Consider the following 15,038-nt stretch of genomic DNA (forward strand, 5'->3'; position numbering starts at 1 on the left):
GTAACTATTTATTTTCTCCCTCCCACAAAAATGTGTGATCAGATAGAGGAGACATTAAAATGGTGGCAGAATAACAACGTTCGTCAACAGCTCATTTGTTCCACTGGAAAATGAATGAAGAATGAAGCTTTGGATCGTATTGAAAATATAATACTGAGGAATAATAGAATCTACAAGAAGAAGGAAAGATGATTTAAAGTCGTGTGATACGGAAGTAAAACGACAGAAAATGAACCTAAAAGGATGAGTATAAGATATAAAACAACTGAGGAAAAATAGATGGAAAAAGTTGCCAAAGAGATGAGAAAGAAAATGCCAAAAAGGAAGAAAACTGAAGTTGGAAAGAAATAGAAAGAAGTTGTGTAAAAAGGCACAGGGATCCACCACTTCCAGCATTCGCAACAATCTTTTGAGAACCCACAAGTTTCCAACATTTTTTCCGAGACTTTGTGGAGAGTGATTTCTCCAATAGCATGAACAAGTTTTCACCCAACCACAAAATCTTTCACAAATCGAGAACTCATTTGCTCGCTCGAAAGCAGGTGTCACCAGCAAAATTGTATTTAAATATGTTGCACACATCATTGAATTTTCCTTTTCCTATGCTTCCTTTACCCTCAAACTTTCATTCTCTAGTAACTCTTTCATCAGTGTACTCAATTCTTTGCTGCAAGTTGCAGATATTTTGTATCAGAACTTAGAACAACATCTCTAAGGTAATGATGATTTGTTAAAGTACAATCTCTCACTTATCACAATTGATTTTTTTTTAATTAAGACTCTTTAGAAAACTGAATAAAAGATTAAACTTCCACTGCAAGTAGAATATCTCAGAGTATTAAAATATCAAATATTTGAGCTTGAGAAATTGAGCTCATTTTTCGAATAGCATTACACTTTGAATTGTCAAGAATGAAATATGATATTTGCTCATCGGAATTAAGGTTTCACAATTCCAGAATTGAATTCATTGAGTTCATAGTAACACATTTCAAAATTCCGAAGGATATTTGAGTTTATAAACATAGATTACTTCATGATGTCATTAAAGAGTATTCATAACGCTATGATATTACATAAATTTGTACCAAAATATTCAATAATTTTATGTTGAGTATGTTTGGATATTGTGTACTCATGATACTCTCTGGGAAAAGCTTTGAATCCTGAATCAATTCTAAGCGAACTAAATTGGAGAGCTGAAGAGTCAATGAAGAGTCTAGCTAGTTTAATTCTAGAAGAGAAAGATTTTGTTTATTTTCTGTTCAACTACACAGAAATGTTGGATCTCATATCCACTTTCATATCAAAATTTCAAACAACGGAGTTAAGCAACGTTGTACAATAATTGATTTGTGAAATACTCTCCAAATGAGTTACTTTCCGTGCAAATCCGACCAAATCCTATTCAAAGCAAATCGCAGCATGCATTTGACATTCGAAACGACAAACTTTCGATGATAATAATTTGAGAGCTCTGATCCGCACATGTTGACCCCATTCCGACCCACTGTCAGCATCGGTTGGATGATAAGCGTTGGTGTTATCCATATGGGATGCTGACACTGTAATCTGAATCTGGCTGTAGGCTCGTGTTCAGTCAACAATCTGACAGCATCATGAGCAGAGAAGGCAACAATCACGTTGCTATGGCAACGCTCAAACTGACTCGCATACGCACACATATGCGTGCTCGCGCGTAGCAACGGAATGATTGAGTCATAAAGCACATTTTAAACGTATCGGTAAAACGTCTTACCTCCTTCATGCGCCTCCATAGTGGTGGTATTATTGATCTTTAGTAAATTTTATCATCACAGGTTTAAGAGGCTCTTGAAAAAGGTAGGCAATATTCAAGTTTCCTGAGAGAGGGTTGTAAGAGAGAGAAGAGGTAAAGAGATCAAGGAGAAAGATTGAGACAAACTGAAGGTGACAACGGCATGAGAGAAAGAAAAAGTGATAAGGAATGAGGTGTGGTGGAGGGGAGGTGTGTAGAAACGAAAGAGATGGGAGAGGGTTTGTTAAGATTCAATCAAAAAACTTTTTTGGAGAGGGGTTCAGATTGAAGAAGAATAAAGAATAAACTTCATGGGAGAGAGACTTGTTTAGATTAAATCAAAAAGCATTTTTTAGAGAGGGGAAGAATAAAGTATAAATCTGGTGGAAGAGTGAGACTATGCTACGGGAGAATGAGAGGGAAAATGTAATTGGGATGATAAGAATCAGGAAAGCAAAATGAGGAGGAAATGTCAAACGTGATGGAAATTTGAAATATTTCACTAAGGGGTGATTAAGAGGGAACTCAAGAAAGAATAGAATGAGAATGAAGTGTTGACCGATATGAGCAGAACTATTATATTAGATTTATTTTTTTATATAATATTTATTTTATTTATGAAGATCACATATGCTCGCTTATTCCAACGGAGAAAAATGAGAAAGATGTAAGATAATAGGATAGAAGAGAGACCTAGATACATGAGAACGATGGTAGTAAGAAAATATGAGTACTAAGCGATTTTCGCGATGAGTGGAGATACTAAAAAGTAAGCTATCCGAAAGAGTAGGCTATAATGTTGAGACATCAAACCGTATAACCGCTGTTGAAAGCATTAAATCGATCTTCACAACATGCCAGTCTAGTTATTCAAGCTATAAAATGTCTGAATATTTGAGACTTCTCTACGTTTTCACCGTTTTTATTGGGTTCGAAGCTCACATAAACTGGTGAGAAAACAAAATAGATGCACACGCAGTTAACTATATAAAATAATAGAATAGAAAATTTCTATTAGTCACATGCACACAAACAATACAGTTACAAACAGATACAAAATGAAAATATGAAGAGTTATGATGAATTTACTTCCACATAGCTTGAAATTTTCTTTGGATGCGAGCCGTATTGATTCAAATAATTTGCATCATCTCATTGATAAGCTGCTAGATTAACTAGATTATTGGATCCGCTTTCTTATATTGACTGTTGTCATGACTATGAAATCTGTACTTCCTCATTAGTGAGCTTGTGATATGCTGAATCCTTTCTGAGACACCTACTCATGTACAATCAAATGTTGTCATGAATACCATATTGCCACTCTCTTATTGGCTGGTTGAATTGGATTGATTGTTGGGAAGCGTTTTCACTCATTGGTCACGCTAACAAGCTATAGCTTAAGTGAGTAAGATAAGAATCATGCTCTGGCTATTTCCATTGGAAGGGTCATCATTTGAGTTAACTCTTCTGAATATAGGTTATAAGTTTGAATAATTGCTCCCCGGTGGTTCAGAACTCACCTTAAACTGTAGGTCAACTAATATCTGATTATCATCCGCCCATCCACGCACAAGCCTAGAGCTCATGGGAGCATCACCTTCAACAAGAAAAAAATCTTTCACTAACTTTCCATTGGCTGTTGTCATGACGACAAAGTTGGTACTCTCTCATTGGATTGTTTAAGATTGGTTGAGTAATAAGTATCCAATGTAATCTTATCAAAATTCAAGAGAGAAATAGATCAAGGTTATCTTATTTTCTCCTCTCCCGATTATTTCGATTATGTCTTTTTGTGAGAATAAAGGCGATTCACCCTTCCTTTATTTCCACAAAAACATTTTGTTATTTCGTTACTACACTCTCATTGCCTGGCATTTCAACGATGTTGATTCTGCGTTCTTTGAAAATAAGTTATGAAAGGAAATTATCCACTTATATCGATAAGCTAATTTAATAATGGCAAAAATACAGCTCTAATTTTCCATGGACACCTTGATAATTCCATGAGTATTTTGTGACTCGAAACATGAAACTCATCCATAATAAATAAAAGCTTATTAGTCTTCTAATAGGATCTATGAAATCATGGAAAAAAATAATCAAGTTCATACTATATATATACATGGTTTTATATTATATTCGGGTACCTATGGGTTTATACTATACATGTTCTCACATCATGAACTCTTTCAGTGACTAAACGTTGGTTCGGGTAAATTGTGGTTTGGTGGACGTTGTTCAGTTCACCAGCATTCTGGAACAAGATAAACGACGAGAAAACTCGTTTATTTGAGACAGTGAACAGGAGACGACCGCTTGACAATGAATAGAGCTGTCAGATTTGGTGCATGGGACCCGAAAGAATAACGAGATAAGTCGTGGCGGCTGCAAATTCACCACCTATTTATCTTACTTGTCGCCTCATTGCTCTCTCAGAGTTACTACTGCGAAAGAGTGTGTGTGTGAGAGAGTTAGAGTGATACGGAGAGGTGAGAGAGTGAGTTAGAGTGATCAAGAAGAGTAGAATTGAATGACTGCCTCTATTTTTCCTAGAGAACGAAGTTAGGGCGCAGTCGGCTCTCTCTTACACTTAACTATCTATTACACATGATAACAATACAAAAAATACAAATAATATGATGAAGAAAAAATATTCCAAACAATATAAAGACACAAGCAATATGTACTTATTTAAAATAATAACAAATTTTAAATAATTGGAAAGGGAAGAAAATAATATAATTATTATTCAACGAAAATCCTAAAGAAATGCTGTAAATCACCCCGAAGACTTCTGCTACTGCAGACATTGACAACAGGGTTAACAGCTAGATGGAAATTCGATGAGAACTACTATCCAAAAATTAGTTGCCAGCCCGGGAATCGAACCCGGTACCTCCCAATTGCCAGTCAGGAATGCTTACCCTTATACCAAACTGACAATCTCTGGATAGCAGCGCTCATTTTATACGAAGCCATAGCGGCCAACCAGTTACAGATGGAATTAAATAGAGAATGCATTTATTCAAAATAATGCTAATTAATATATAATTATTATTTAACGAAAATCCTAAAGAAATGCTGTAAATCACCCCGAAGACTTCTGCTACTGCAGACATTGACAACAGGGTTAACAGCTAGATGGAAATTCGATGAGAACTACTATCCAAAAATCAGTTGCCAGCCCGGGAATCGAACCCGGTACCTCCCAATTGCCAGTCAGGAATGCTTAACCTTACACCAAACTGACAATCTCTGGATAGCAGCGCTCATTTTATACGAAGCCATAGCGGCAACCAGTTACAGATGGAATTAAATAGAGAATAGTAGCAGAAGTCTTCGGGGTTATTTACAGCAATTCTTTAGGATTTTCGTTAAATAATAATTATATATTAATTAGCATTTGAATAAATGCATTCTCTATTTAATTCCATCTGTAATTGAAAATAATATATATAACAATGAGAGTGAGAGAGAGGAAGAGGGAGAGAGAGAGAGTTGGAGTGATAGAGAAGAGATGAGACAGTTTGATGGAGTGGGAAACGTGGGAGCGTTGTAGAAGGAAATGCGTTTTAAATTTTATGGACTATCTAATTCATGACTTTTCATGACGTAGCTCTACTGAAGCTGTTCCAATGAAACTGGAATCAAGTTTATGAGATTAAAAGGATAATGTAGATCATTCTTGATTATTCATAGAATGCTCATCTAGACATGAATCTAGAGTTTGTTCTCAATCAATCTCATCACATAGAATTCTCAATTGAAATTTTTCAGTTTGTGACAGAATTCGTATTTTTCAATCTTTACACTCTTTCTCTCTCTTACTCTCATTGTTATATATATTATTTTCAAGTTAATTTATTTTCTTCCCTTCTCAATTATTTAAAATTTGTCATTATTTCAAATAAGTAGATATTGTTTGTTTCTTTATATTGTTTGGAATATTTTTTTGATTGCTCTGCGTTCAATCATAGATAAATTTATGACTCAATCTATTCATTCATGATTCACATGGCTCAATTCTGCCAATCATTACTGAATATAAATAGCATTTCAAATGATATCCACCCGGATTTTAATATTGTTTAATTGATCAGAGTTATTCTGATTGAGAGTTGTAATCGGAGATAGTAATTGGAGCTTCATAATAAAGACGTTCAAAGTGTCACAATATTATTTTGATTAATCATAAAAATTGAATGGATGGAACCACACAGAATTTCTCCCCTCACTTTTAACTTTGATTAGAATGAGTCATTGAAAAAAGCTTAACTTCACAAATTATAGAACTGTATCAATAAGTAATAACATTGTTTTGGAGAATTGCCGCAACTATAACAGAATTTAATAAAGACCTGGCTTTGACTCTCATGTTACATAACGCTAGTATATAGCAAAACGTTCATTTTTTGTCTAAAAAATTAATCATTTCCGTCACCACTTCCAATGACCCCTCTACCAAATATCATACTCCTCCTACTGCATTAATTTCATCCAGTTACTTGTCCTCTATCTCTATAATGTTTTGATCATTCTCATTGATGACGTCACTCTCTCTCCTCCACTACCAGCACGAGAAGTCCGAGACCATGTGACTTGACAGTAATGGATTGTCCGAGATGGGAGAAAAGAAGGAAAACCGGGCAGAATAACGTGGGAAAGTGGAGTGACATTGTGGTGCAATTCTTCTCATTTTGTCAGCATTGATTGCATGGAAAGCATTGCTGTTACTTTGTGAGGAGTACTGACTGTCTCATGTGACACTGATGGCCTAACCTCGTTTATCTCCTCCCTTGAATACTGGACTCGGAAGTCGGAACAGCGCGATTCGACTACCTGTGAGATTCGGTTTCAGAGCTAATACAAATAGGTTTAAGAACAGCTCTGGGCCAGTCAATCCTATCAAACTCAACTGCCAAAGGATAATGACTTTATTAGTCAAATCCTCTAAATATCATTATAACCCACCTAGAGCGGATCTCTTACTTTAGTGGATGTGTTTTAAATAACTCACCCGTAGTAAAGTATTCAATGCAAGTAACGTAATTATCAGGAATATTATTTGAATACAACAAGGTTATGATTAATCACATATCTTGTAAACAATATCAACATTTGTTGTAATAAAGCCACCTATATCATGGAGGAGCATGTTCATTGATTATTTGATGATTTTGACATTGGAATAATACTTAAAAACTTTTAGAAATAAATATTTTAAAATAAATCTATGGATTGGTGAATATTTTTCATGAATAATCTATAATATTATTCATTTTCCAATAATCAACAGTGATTGAATGATTGTCAAAATTGCAAATAATCTCATTCCTTACAGACTCATGTTATACACGATAAAAATTATGTGTTAGTTGCGAATTTAATTACTCTCATCTCTGCTTTTTATAATGTTCAATTCTAATCTTGATGATTCCTTATTCAAATTTAATCTCAATATTTCTTTATTAATCACAGTATGATGATTGATCAAATTGTGAGTGAAAGTCATTTAATTGATACTGATAGCGAAATACTATATAAGCATTCCAAATGTCGAAATAGGAATGTCTTCATGGAATAAACTTGTAGAGCTGCAGCCAATCAGAAGAAAGGTTGGTGATTACAGTCAGACAGCCTGTAATACTTATAGCCTTCCGATTGGTCGTCGCTACTTAGCCCTGCCCAAACTAGCCATGTTTCTAGCCAATCACAAGCGAGCTGTAAGAAATGAGTTTGTTGGTTACCAATCTTGATGATAGATGGCGTTACCACTTATATTGTAATCATATTAAATTATCATAATCTTTTTTGGCCACATTGGGCCACTTGAGTCAATCAACTAGAATCGTCCTTGGTTCAGAAGCTGTCTGGCTTTTCGATTGGCACAATATTTCTTCATTCTCTCGGATCGTTGTCGTCTTTCTGCATCAGTGATTACAATCTCCCTGTGCATTTTTGGCAAATTGAATATGTGCGTTTCAAGTGAATTGTTTATTTTCACTTTATCGATGGTATCCTTAACTTCCAAGCCCATTTCTTGAAGATCCTGTTTTAGTTCATCAACATACTTGCCACATTTTCTCTTTTTTAAAATACGCATTACAAGCTGTTTCAGAACTCGTTTCTCAGGCATTCGCAAAACATGGTAAAAATGAGAATCATCTTATATCAGCATCTTATATAACCTTACTTACATAATCTTATATTGTTACTATAATCTTGAATATTCAACTTATTTTGAAATTTATGCTGAATTGAATGAAACTAGATGTTCAGATTGTTCCAATATTCATTGAATAACGTTCTCATATATTTCAGAAATCAGGTGAGCTCTGTCTACGGCCAGGACGTGGTATGTGGCCAATGGACTGAAATTGAATGAGGATAAAACTGAGATATTGTTTTTCTCCCTCAAAGACAAGTTGAGTAATGGCCTGATTAAACCGGTCAAACTTCTTGGACTTTATATGGACTATAAGCTGAACTGGGACACACATATTGAGCACCTTTCAAAAAAATTATCTCGTATAGTCTATTTATTGAGAAAACTGAGAGGCTGCGTGAATTTGGATACACTCATATTGACCTATTTTGGGCTTTTCCACTCACATTTGAGTTATGGTGTGCGTCTATGGGGTAATTCCGTTCATGCTAAAACAGTGTTCTTATGGCAGAAAAAGGCTCTTAGAGCTATCCTAGGACTAACACAGCGAGATTCATGCAGGCCACATTTCCCTAATTTGGGTATACTAACCCTCCCATCTCTCTTCATTTATTCAAATTTAATTCACGTCAAGAAAAACTCAGAAAAATTTTCCATTCATGAAGATTACCATGCATATAATACCAGGAACAGTAGGAACATTGTAGCACCACAAATAAGACTCACTAAAACAATGAGAAGCCATACTTTCCAACAGTGCATATTGTATAATAAACTGCCTCAAATAACCAGGAATCTGCCTCCAAACAAATTTAAGAAAATTTGTATATAGTTATCTGAAAAATAACGCCTTTTACTCACTTGAGGAATACCTGAATACCTGAATTGAATGTATTTTATGTAATGTAGATATGCTTTATCTGTTCAATTTGTATCGATTTTCTGTTCAATTGTGTGTAGACTACTTTTTAAAAGTATGTATTATGACTTGCCTAATGCTATAATTGTAGCCTGATGGTTAATAAAACGAATCTTGAATCTTGAATCTTGAATAAAGGTCAGTTCGGATGCTCAAATTGTCGTCAAACTCCCTACTTCTGAAGCATGACCAGGAACAGTTGTCACCACGTTTCAAACTCACCGTCAAATACCACAGATTCAATTCAATTCAAATTATTTCCACCAAAAAAATAGGAAGAATTCCTATCTATAATAACTGTATATAAAAGATCCTGCAGAACTCTGCCTTAATATTATTCTCACTTAACTATTACAATATTGGAAATATATTATATAAAGGAAATTCTTTATTGATTGATTGAAATTCTTTATTGATTGATATAATAAGTATACATCATATAAATGATAGGGAGAGGAAAAATAAGGTAACCTTGTGCTATTCCTCTCCCCAATTTAGATATGGTTACACATAGTCCGAAATAGGTTAAGTCTTGTAGCTCTCCACTTCGCAAAATGTTCAGACCACTAATATGTAAAATAAATATAAATCATCAAGAGTTTTCCTTTAATAAACTGAGCATGATGTCGTGGGTTTTTTTATTAAAAGATTACTATAGTATTATGTTGATGTACCTATCTCCTGAAGTTTTTAAATGACTTATTATAATGTTCAGAGTGCTGCATCACTGATAGTACCAGATTAACAGAGTTTGAATCAGGATCCACATATAATGCGAGTTTATGAGGGCTTCTGATGCCTCCCGACCAATACCAAGCAACCATGTGACTATCTTATTTTCGTAGTTAGCAACACTGCATCCCTCAGCCTCTTTTATTGTGTTTGGAAGATTGCGATGAAGTAGGTGAGTAATACGAAGTGGGTTTTTATCGACCGATGTAAAGGTAGCATTAGGTTTATTGAATCCAAAATTCAACATATGTCTAGTTGGGTAATTATGGTGTAGCTGTGTAGAAATTTCTGTTCTGTACGATTTGATAAAAATAAGAAGAGTTTTAATGTGGATTTGTCTTATGTCAAGAACAGGAAATTCGGTGTAGAGTTGTTCAGTAGGAAATCGGATATTTTTATCTAGAATTATCTTGATGAGTGATCTCTGTGTGACAGCTAGTGGATGCAGCGCGGCGGCCGAGACTCCCCCCCCACGCCAGGACACACCATACTGGAGCAACGACTGCACGTTGGCAAAGTAAACCGTCCTACACTGACCCACAGTCAGCACCCCTCCAAGCTGCAAATGGCGTAAATGAGTTTTTTGAGCCTCTTTTTAACTCCCTGAATGCGTGGAACCCAGGACAGTTTATGATCGAATATTACACCAATTATCAATATTATTAAAATAAAATGAAATCCATATATATATATATATGGTTTATATATTTTAGTAAAATATTAATTGATCAATTATTATGATTATATAGTTACAGACCAATATATTTTTATTATACGAATTGGTTTTGGTTTGGCGATTCCAAAACGCATCTAATGCAGCTTTGATATGCTACAATTCGCTCATTACGATTTGTCTGATGGCAGATTTGTCTGAGAGTTTGAACAACCCTTGATTAGTGAGGAATGAAAGAGAACGAGAAACTAAAGAAAGGAATAGAGAGATGCGGAACAAATCAATAACGTTGCAAGTCGGCGAGAATCCACTCATGAATACTCCTCAGTATTTGAGCAGCTCATGCTTGTAACTTTGCAATCAGATTCCCCATCCACCAATACTAAACAAACCGATGAAAAGTTTCGCTCAAACAGATTTCACCAAATCTGTCCCAAGGCCAGAGTAACCAACAAGTTGTGATCCTTTCCTTTTTGAAAGGCGGTTGAGAGGGAAGGAAAAAGGAGGAGGGTGTTGTCGGTGGATAGATGGATTGGTTGAAAGCGCAATAGGGGCGAGGGGGAGAGTGAAGAATAGGAGGTGGTGGAGAAGGAGGAAGAGGAGAACGAGTAAGAGGGATAAGAAGAAAAGGAGTATGAGAAGGATTGCCAAGAGGAAAGATACGATTGCTTTTGTTGTTTATATATTTTGTTGGGATTGAACGTTTTAAAGGATAGGAGAAAAGAGAAGAATAAGGAGAAGAACTGAAAACGAATGAGAAAATGGTAGAATAAGGATAAGAATAAAAATAAGAATAAGAATAATAATCAGCATAAATAGTTTCACAGGAACAAGAAGTATGCTCAAGGTATATATTTCGTTGTATATTCTTCTTTTGATGCTTCCCTCTCTTGTATTCGTTAATGTTGATGTAGAAAATAGTGAAGAAAAACTAAAATGAGGAAAGAGACAGAATTTAGGGGAGTAAATCAAATGTTGAAAATAGAGAAAGAGACAAATTAACGCACTGATCTAGTGAGCACTAAGAAATGGAGCGAAGGTATATCGGATAGAGGATTTCAAAATGAAATGAGGATTCGCTTTCCTTCACCTTCTTTTTTGCTGTATTTCTTTTTGTCACTTATTCGTTGCTGTGCATCCCTCACTAACAGGTTATTTGATGGAATTACATGACACATCCCTCACTCACTATCTCTGTCGTCCCTTTCTCTCAGAGCAGTATCTACTCATTTCGTATCACACAGTCTAGACATCCACATACTCTTATCACACGTAGATACTCTATTGAAAACAAAGTTCACTATAGAAAAAGTAAATTCGTATGGCTTTTACTATAACTAGTTTACTATAAATTCCATCTCACAATACATCTCTTCAACACTTTTTTATTCTTAACATTTCTTCTTTTCTTGAATACAGTTCGTGGTTTTTTAGGTCTTCTTCTATCACTCATTATCAATTATAAATTGATTATTGAATTGCATATCAAAATCGGAGAAAATAACCTTAAAACAAAACACGAAAAGCTTTCAAACAAAACACTCAAAACAAAACAAAACTTTTTCTTTTTCACATCACTGTAGTCTCTATTCTCTCATTTTTCCAACTCAAATTCAACTTAATATCCATCATCAATGATAAAGCAGACTACTGATAAAAACCGACATAACTTATTACTACTTTGTGATTTGTCATTACTTTTCTCTTCTTTTTCTAACCTCTTTTTCTATTTCCTCTGTTTTGAATTCTCTATATTTCCCTTCTTCACCATCTTCTCCTCTTTCTCTTTTTCGTCAGTACAATTCAACTTGCTGAGAATGATGCCCAACTAATCTCTCGGCTTTAGCGTGACCAATGAAAAATAAAGGAATCTAGAATTTTTGGTAGGTTCTGAACCAACGGGAAGTGAGAGCTCAGCAGCTCAATATCTTGATCCATTTTGGCCGCTATCAAACTTAATCTTCCAAACATTACACTCTCTACCAAAGTTTCAAATTATTTATTCGCTTGATTCCTCTATAATATCAATAGAAGAGCGACAGGCCACCGCCCAAATCTTCTTCAACTCCAAAACATAACATAAATTTACACTATTTTCAGTGTAAACAGTGTAAACTGTTTTCAAATATTGTGGAACTTCTCCATGGTGAGATGAAATAGTTATTTGTGCAACTAGTGCGCAAAGTGACAGTTTGCTGCACCGAAAGAAACGTTTACGCACGAGCCATAGGCGAGTGCGGATTTATGATTTCTTGAGTGCAGCAAACGAACTTTGCGCACGTATTTCACATTAAATTTTTTCTACAGTTACCATTGAATATGAAAAGTTGGTAATTATGGGTAAAATTCCCTGAAATCCATCAAATGTTTTTCTTTGTAATTTTATTATTAATAAAAACCTTAATTTATTTAAAATTGAATAATAATAATAGAATTATAATGATTAGTAATTCAATCAAAAATTTATCTGATTGCTTGAAGGGCAATTATTTACTACAATCTATTTACTACATATCTTATGTAAGCATTGAAATGACTATAATCAAGGTACATAATGGCAAGGCAACGCTGTTCTCCACTGCCATTATAACGTGGGCCTCACTATGAGTATTATCAACTTGATTTTGATTTTCCTGCACTGGTGCTCCATATAACCTACTAGCTATTTTGCGTTGTCATGCTGCAAATCTGGAGTACGCAGAGTACTCACTTTGCGCACTAGTGCGGAAAAGTGATTCTTTGCGTTCTGGAATCAGTGCAGAAATGGTCACTTTTCAAGGTATCTGTAGGAAAAAATAATTATTCAAATAGTGGATTTGGCAGTATTTGTGTAATTACTTTTTCACCTCATCATGACAAAAATAATATCATCAACAATAATAATTTCTGTTATATCTAATTTTATTATAAAGGACGTAGCCTATAGCATACTAGAGATGGAAGATTACATCGCTCTCCAAATGATAATGTTAGACAATTTTGAGAGCATATTGAGTATTTAAGCCAACAATACAGATGTAAGTAGTCGAGTAGTAGGAGTAATTAATACTAGGAGTATGGGTTGAATTGTTAAGTATGGCCCACTACAGTAGGCCTACTCAATGAACGGCTTAACTGCATGCCAGACAATCTAGCATTATGTGTGAGGCAGAAAGACTGTAATACCTACTATTGAAAGAGGTGGAGTGAGCGAGTTAAGCTGGCCACTGACGAGCGTTCCAACAAGCCAAATGGCACGGTAGCGTGCCATTGGAACGACGTGAATGGTGAATCGCGCTCGTATTTTGGTGGAGCGACGAGGCTCGATGGAATTCCAACCAGTTGAAAATCCATCGCGCCACGCCAAACCTACGTCACTCCAACTCCTCGTGAATGGGGAATCCGATGGCATGCTGGAACGACGGAACGACGGGAATTCTTGGTTGAATAGGGAATTTTTTGTTGATTAGGAATTTTTAGTTTGTTGAGGGTAATTTGACGAAATGCGGGTAATTTTTGCTCTGGCGGGGGTAATTGGGAAATGTTGGACTAGCAACACTGCAGACTGTTGACTTGGAAGGATAGATTGCTGTTTGCTCTTGTTTTGATTGTTGTTTTGTTCTTGTGTTGTTATGTTGTCATGAGTTCGAACCGGGATTTTGTAATCTCTGTGATCGAGATGTACAGGGATCATACCTGTTTGTGGAAAATAACAGACCCTGGCTACCATGACAAGGTAAAAAGGAACGCTGCTCTGGAGATGATCCTTGAATTTTTTAAAACTGTTGATCCCACAGCTACAAAAGATGTAGTTACTAAGAAGCTCAACTCGATGAGAGGCTCATTTCGGAAGGAAATGAATAAGGTTAGTTGATTATCAAGTATTTCTGTGTTTTATCGTTTGTTTATCTGTAACTAGAGTCGCTACTAGAGTTGTTGGTTAGGCCTATTAGCATTTTATAATTACAAAATTACCCAATAGTTTTAATGAATATACAAAATAAAATTCGTTGTTTTTTTTGGAAAAAAGACTATAAAATTGTTTTCATTACTACAATACAGGTTCGAGCATCTCAGAGGTCGGGTACTGGAGCTGATGACGTTCACATACCAAAACTGTGGTACTTCGACAGATTACAATTCCTGGAGGACCAAGAATTTCCAAGGCCATCCACAACCATTGCATCTGTACTAGATGACATGCCTTTTGAATATGACGAGGTAAGAATGAATACAGATTAACAGTGTCATTTTCACAAGTGTATTTTCAAACTCACAAAAAGAGACAAGTAAGATGCTATATAAAAGAGCACAATGCAGTCATGTTTCACCTACACCCCGACAAGTTCATCTTGCCAGTCGACTGCTCCCTCACCGTTAAAGTATTGTACGTACATTTCCCTCACTAACTTTGCTTGGCTGGTTACATTTCGACTTGTATTTTCCAAGGTATCAACCTTGTGTCAAAAGTAGACTGCTCTGATAGCTCCTCATCTGACAGGTATGATGCACAATTTCTGCGAAGAAATTGTGAAGTATGCAGCAAGTGAGTACTACTATGTCGATCTTGTCCAAACTCAAGTTGATGCTGGTGTGTAAAATTCTAAAACGATTTGAGAGTATTCCAAATGCATTCTCTACTACCCTTCGGGCCCTAGACAGTCTGTAATTGAAAATGCGTCTCTCGGCGGTTAAAGTCTTGACATTGAATGGTTTCATGAAGTCAGGTCGAAGAGAAAAAGCCTCATCTCCAACAAATACATACGGAAGTCCAAATAATGACCCATTC

General features: G+C 35.5%; 2 protein-coding genes across 3 annotated transcripts in view; both read left to right on the top strand.

Annotated features, from left to right (window-relative positions):
- The window catches only part of LOC111056529 (sodium/calcium exchanger 1), a 287,005-nt gene that overhangs the window by 156,604 nt on the left and 115,363 nt on the right, over positions 1 to 15,038 (top strand). The window lies entirely within an intron of this gene.
- Positions 13,840 to 14,497, top strand: LOC120350859. Its single transcript, XM_039425904.1, has 2 exons — positions 13,840 to 14,114; positions 14,312 to 14,497. The coding sequence occupies exons 1-2, from the start codon at positions 13,890 to 13,892 to the stop codon at positions 14,489 to 14,491; spliced, it is 405 nt and encodes a 134-aa protein (XP_039281838.1). The 5' UTR covers positions 13,840 to 13,889; the 3' UTR covers positions 14,492 to 14,497.

Source organism: Nilaparvata lugens, chromosome 4 (genome assembly GCF_014356525.2).
Source record: "Nilaparvata lugens isolate BPH chromosome 4, ASM1435652v1, whole genome shotgun sequence".
In the NCBI taxonomy this organism is placed as follows: Eukaryota; Metazoa; Arthropoda; class Insecta; order Hemiptera; family Delphacidae; genus Nilaparvata; species Nilaparvata lugens.